Source organism: Oncorhynchus masou, chromosome 2 (assembly GCF_036934945.1).
Source record: "Oncorhynchus masou masou isolate Uvic2021 chromosome 2, UVic_Omas_1.1, whole genome shotgun sequence".
Lineage (NCBI taxonomy): Eukaryota > Metazoa > Chordata > Actinopteri > Salmoniformes > Salmonidae > Oncorhynchus > Oncorhynchus masou.
In genome coordinates, this window is record NC_088213.1 from 42701584 (window position 1) to 42707647 (window position 6064).

At 41.6% G+C, this 6064-nt stretch overlaps 1 protein-coding gene across 1 annotated transcript; it reads right to left on the reverse strand.

The window, feature by feature from the left end:
- Window positions 1-2225: 2225 nt before the first annotated feature.
- On the reverse strand, window positions 2226-5104 carry LOC135554174 (fibroblast growth factor 3-like). Its single transcript, XM_064986293.1, has 3 exons — window positions 4825-5104; window positions 3313-3416; window positions 2226-2679 (listed from the first exon to the last, which is right to left on the reverse strand). Exons 1-3 carry the CDS (start codon window positions 5099-5101, stop codon window positions 2293-2295), a joined length of 768 nt encoding a protein of 255 aa, XP_064842365.1. The 5' UTR covers window positions 5102-5104; the 3' UTR covers window positions 2226-2292.
- Between the last annotated feature and the right edge of the window lie 960 nt (window positions 5105-6064).

Consider the following 6064-nt stretch of genomic DNA (forward strand, 5'->3'; position numbering starts at 1 on the left):
GGTGGTGGGAAAAAAATCATGACAATTACATATTTGTGTTAACATAGAGTGGAACGAAGCTGTATCCCCCCATTGCTCTGAACAGAACGGCAATCTATGAGCAACATGGAAGGCCAAAGCTCGGCCTAATTGGTGTCAGAACAGTGGTGTCAAAACTGACAAGAGATTATCCCAACCTGGGTTGAAGTACAAAACATGGTCATGGGCAGGACAAAATGGAGTCAGTTGAGTGTGATCTCATGCCCAAAAATGGAAAAAGAGGATTTGATAAGTACATTTTATGTATTTTGTCTGTTCAGTTGCACTAGCCAGTTACACCAATTAACAAAACAAAGACACGTTTGACAAGCCAGATTGACCATTTGTCTTGTTACCATACATTTGAGTGAGGGGTACGCCTGGTTGGTTACAACAAAGTAAAAAATAATAACATTGGTAAATGTAGAAACAATCTCATTAATAATTTAAAATACACAGGTACCAAATAAATATTCATTTCATTGGCAATATACAAAGTACTTCTCGCAGTTTACAGACAGTACATTATCACATCATAAGTACATTTCAAAATAAATGTGTTCCCATGTTTTTATTTGTTTTCTTTTTTATGTTAGTTTGAAAAAGTGCTTTGCTGTATTTCTGTTTCTCTGGAGCATACCAACTCCTTGGCATCTGTAAGCACTTGAATGATGGGGCATACCACCTCCTTGGCATCTGTAAGCACTTGAATGATGGGGCATACCACCTCCTTGGCATCTGTAAGCACTTGAATGATGGAGCATACCACCTCCTTGGCATCTGTAAGCACTTGAATGATGGAGCATACCACCTCCTTGGCATCTGTAAGCACTTGAATGATGGGGCATACCACCTCCTTGGCATCTGTAAGCACTTGAATGATGGAGCATACCACCTCCTTGGCATCTGTAAGCACTTGAATGATGGAGCATACCACCTCCTTGGCATCTGTAAGCACTTAAATGATGGAGCATACCACCTACTTGCTCATTGTAAGCACTTGAATGATGGCGCATACCACCTACTTGGTCTCTGTAAGCACTTAAATGATGGAGCATACCACCTCCTTGGCATCTGTAAGCATTTGAATGATGGAGCATACCACCTCCTTGGCATCTGTAAGCACTTAAATGATGGAGCATACCACCTCCTTGGCATCTGTAAGCACTTGAATGATGGAGCATACCACCTACTTGGTCTCTGTAAGCACTTAAATGATGGAGCATACCACCTCCTTGGCATCTGTAAGCACTTGAATGATGGAGCATACCACCTACTTGGTCTCTGTAAGCACTTGAATGATGGAGCATACCACCTACTTGCTCATTGTAAGCACTTGAATGATGGAGCATACCACCTACTTGGTCTCTGTAAGCACTTGAATGATGGAGCATACCACCTCCTTGGCATCTGTAAGCATTTGAATGATGGAGCATACCACCTACTTGGTCTCTGTAAGCACTTGAATGATGGAGCATACCACCTACTTGCTCATTGTAAGCACTTGAATGATGGCGCATACCACCTACTTGGTCTCTGTAAGCACTTGAATGATGTCCAGTTCTTACTTGAACTTAAAGCTGCTAATAAATGAAACAGATATGAAAAATAACTGTATACATATATACATGCATTTTGCACACAATGTATATAGACTCTCTTTTTTTCTACTGTGTTATTGACTTGTTAATTGTTTACTCCATGTGTAACTGTGTTGTCTGTTCACACTGCTATGCTTTATCTTGGCCAGGTCGCAGTTGCAAATGAGAACTTGTTCTCAACTAGCCTACCTGGTTAAATAAAGGTGAAATAAAAAATTAAATTATGATCTTAAAAAAGTTCCACAAGAACACAAAAATAACTTGTCTTCTTCCAGGTAATACGACAGTAAGAAGATATCCAGCTGTGTTGACTTTAGTCACATTCACACGTGTATGTACAAAACAAACACCAAACCTATCATCCTTTCATACTTGTGTAGTGGTAGATCTAACTTTAGATGTATGTGCCTGACTCGAATTCCCAGGCAAATCTTGTGTTGGCATTGCAATAGTTGTGGGGGATGGTTCGAGTTGCATGTATGTCAAGCAAGGATTGTGGCGGGAGCTTGTACAATGAAGTATAGCTTGCTGCCACTGACTGATCCAAGTGAAATTTTCTCCTTCTAAAAACAGATATTTCAGTAAGTCCGTTTTTGGTCATTTTCATGTGCCGTGAACTGGTGCTCCTCAGCGGAGAAGTAGGGCCTACTGCTCAGGCAGTGGCGAGTGTCAGTCAGTCACCAGGCCTCTTGGTTCTGCCCTTTCTGCCACGGGCCCGGTGTCTCCGTCTCCGGTGCTCAGCCCGACCCATAGTAGGACTCTGCTGTCCAGCTGGAGGCCTCTGGCTGTCACGGAGCTTTCGCACCATCTCATGGTCCTTATTGCCTAGCACTCGAGGCAGGAAAAGGGAGGCTTTGTCAGTGCTGCGTGTCTTAAAGCCCCTCCTTGGCCGGCCTTTACCATTGATGGACACATACCACTGCCTCTTGGCACTGGCTCGTCGTTTGCCACTGCCACCCACTGCAGGGGGCTGCAGAGTGGAGTGGTGTCGTGAAGCATATGTGTTGTAGCCCAGCTCATGAATCCGCTCCAGGAACTCACACTCCTGGTTGAACACATCCTGAAAGATAACACAATGTCAATCAACCTTTCATCATTGTCAATCAGTCCTTTCATTAATCATTTAATTAATGACATTGGACCAACACAAATAGACGTGAATCTATGAGATCACAATTTCACATGAAAGCTATTCAAATAGGCCTCCTTGATTCACTGACATCTACATCCACACGCACACACACACCTTTGTTTTGCTATCCTTGTGAGGACCAAACAATTTATTCCCATTCAAAATAATATTATCCCTAACCCTAATTCTAACCCAAACCCCTAAACCTAAAATAGCATTTTTCCTTGTGGGGACCAGCAAAATGTGAGGACTTCTGGGCCCCACAAAGATAGTAAAACCAAACACAGGCACCCACACAAAAACATTCCATGTGATTGATCATAATGCCTTGCATTGATGATAGGTTGCTTCAAACTCTTGAGAACTAGACCAGTGACCAATTAGTTGGAGCAGTCGCACAAGCCTCATATAAGATATGTTGTTTAGGGAAATCCCTCCAGTTTGGTGCAGTTTTACGCAAGATAAACAGCCCAATGGATAGATGGAATCAAATAGCTCTCCTTGTTACCCGAATCCTCTTAATGAATATCTAGGTATCTTGGCAAATGTGACAACACTTACCGAGGCATATAGACGTCCTTTATCATTCATGGCCAGATATCTCCCGGAAAATATCCCCTTTATCGCTACCACTCCAACATCCACTGCTGTGATCTCCATGATGCCTGAGAAGATGAGACCAAATGTTATGCATTAATACATTCTGAATAACATTTGCATCGAGGCTATAGTAGACTATAGGAGTAGTAGTAGTAGTACTGTCCTTCATGACGCTATCATTTGGATGACTTGTAGAGGCTTCGGCGTTCTCTGGCTCCATTACGCACAGAAAGACTTTGGGCTATATCATGATAATAAACGTTATGCGTTTTGGTTAAGTGTCGGGTGTAGAAACACAACGTATATGAAATGTTTATCTTAAAAAATAGCTTGACTGCAGTATCTTTTATTTTTTGGAGGATATGTAATGTCATCACAAAAGTCCATTTTCTCACAAATAACTTTGATAAATTAAGATCTAATTGGATGTTTGGAAGTTGTAAGATTAAAAAATATTACATTTGGGTTTATTTGCTCTATCGTCACCCATTGATTAGTCTATGTAGGGTATTCAGTGGTTTCGGATAATCGTCATTGATTGGATAAATACATCCGCTACGACCCAGCTTTTGTGTCTCTCATTGTCTGTTAATTATGATGTTCATATGTAAATAGACCTCAATTTAGTGTTTGGGTTTGGCTAATGGGCGCTCTATTGCCTGATACGTGACTATGCCTAAGTGTTTAAATACTACAGTGAATAAGTGTCCTCTGGTCACGTTTTCAAAGATACACAAACATTACACTGCCCAAGTCAAATATGCAAGAGGAAACCATTCAGTATACCAATTATCCGTAATTATGACCCTGATGAAGTAGCCTGGGGGGCAGTTTATGTGTGGAACAGTGGGAAGTGATCAGTTTGTTATATATTGCATCACATGTATGACAGCTTACCTACCGGTGTTGTCATCTATATGATCTACTGCACCCCATAGGCGAATACTGTTTTATAAAGAGCATGCCTGACCTAATGCAGCTATGAATGAAAGTGTAGTCCAAATCGCATGGAATGATACTAACAGCGCCACACAATTAAAACATAAGTTATTAAATTCAACAGATATTTCCGTTATAATTAAGTTTTCCAAAGGCTTATGAAACAAACAGTGTTCTTTAACCACATGAACTCTTCAATATAAAACAAAATATATACGCTCTTAGAAAAAAAAGGTTCTGGATAGAAACAAGAAGGGTTATATTGCGTGCGTCATATATTATGGTACCCCTAAAGGTTCTATATAGAACCCTTTTAACGCCGGAGGTTCTTCACTCAACCAAAATTGGTTCGATATAGAACCCTTGGATTTCATAGGGTTCTATATGGAACCAATTTCGGTTCTTGGAAGAACCTTAAGGGGTGCCATATGTAAAGCAAGCATATAACCATGTTTGGTTCTACCCATAACCTTTTTTCTACGCGTAGGCTACACATATAAAGGAAATACAACATGTATTATAGCCTATACTTACTAAATTGGTTGTTTTCCTCAAGAGAACCGTCTATTTTCCCGCTTGGGTGTATTTGCAAATGATATTTAGTTGCACAGTAAAGTTTTCTGCATCTTGGTGCTCCTCCGAGGTGCTCGTAGACTCCACCGCGTCCCCCAGCATCTCTCCGCTGCCTTGGGTCACACGCCTGGCCCCTGGCACAAGGCGCGCCTGAAGTCCTAGCAAGCCTCGGAGACAGATAATCCTGCTTGCTTTGGTCCAAGAAACTCAGCAACAACAGGAACTGAATTATAACCATTGTGGCATGGCTGTAAATCGTAAGATTCTGACAAGAATGGATAGAAATGGCCTCCGGGGTCCCATTAAAGAGTTGGCGTATGCCTTTGCCGTAGTGGTGGCAAAAGGTAATGATCCTGCCCATGAAACATTGGCACGCAGATGTGTTCCTCTGCCGTCTCTTTATCTGAAGTGATCTGGTGAAGCCGTGGTCGATTAGGGCCGGTGCGTTGACAACAGTGTGGTCTCGTCCTGGCGGTTATCGTCTCCTTTGCTCTCCCTACAGTGGACTGTAAAAAGTTCTGGATCCTACAAGGAGCCTATCGTGAGATTTCGCTGATCGACAGCGTGCACAGATCTAAAAGAACCTTCCAGTGACAATAGCCTGAACTCCGACCAATTGATACAAAGGAAAGGGGGAGGCAAGGTATCAGCCTTGCGTGAATCAAGAGAGTGCAGCGTGGATAAAATTTCACAGCATTACACACAGTGGCTTATTGCGGAAAACCGCATCACAAAGAGCGAGCCATCTGATGGCAGTTTCCCTCTGAACTCCTCTTTTGAAATATCCCAAATACCAAATGATGTACTGTACTGTGGTTTAAGACATGCGCGCCTATCCAAGTGCCCTATCAATTCAGTTTAACAGGTGAAGGTAGGAGTCTTAAACAAAACAAAACATTTGGTTCGTGGCTCAAAGTTAAGGTTATTGGAAACATCTGCAAACTTTTAGATAATTTAAATGAGCCTAACCAAGACTCCCAGGGATCAGGAAACCAACTTTTAGGGTTTAGTTTCTTTCGCCTATTAGGTCCATATTAAAATAGTGTCTCACATAATATTATAATAGTAGTCTACGTGTTGTTTTAAGTGGTTTGATAGATTACATGTAACTGAGCATTTCAGAGCATTTCATGTGTTTGCCCAGGCCTTCGGTTTGTGTAAATTATTGTCATAATGATGTTACATTTCAGACTTTTTCCTA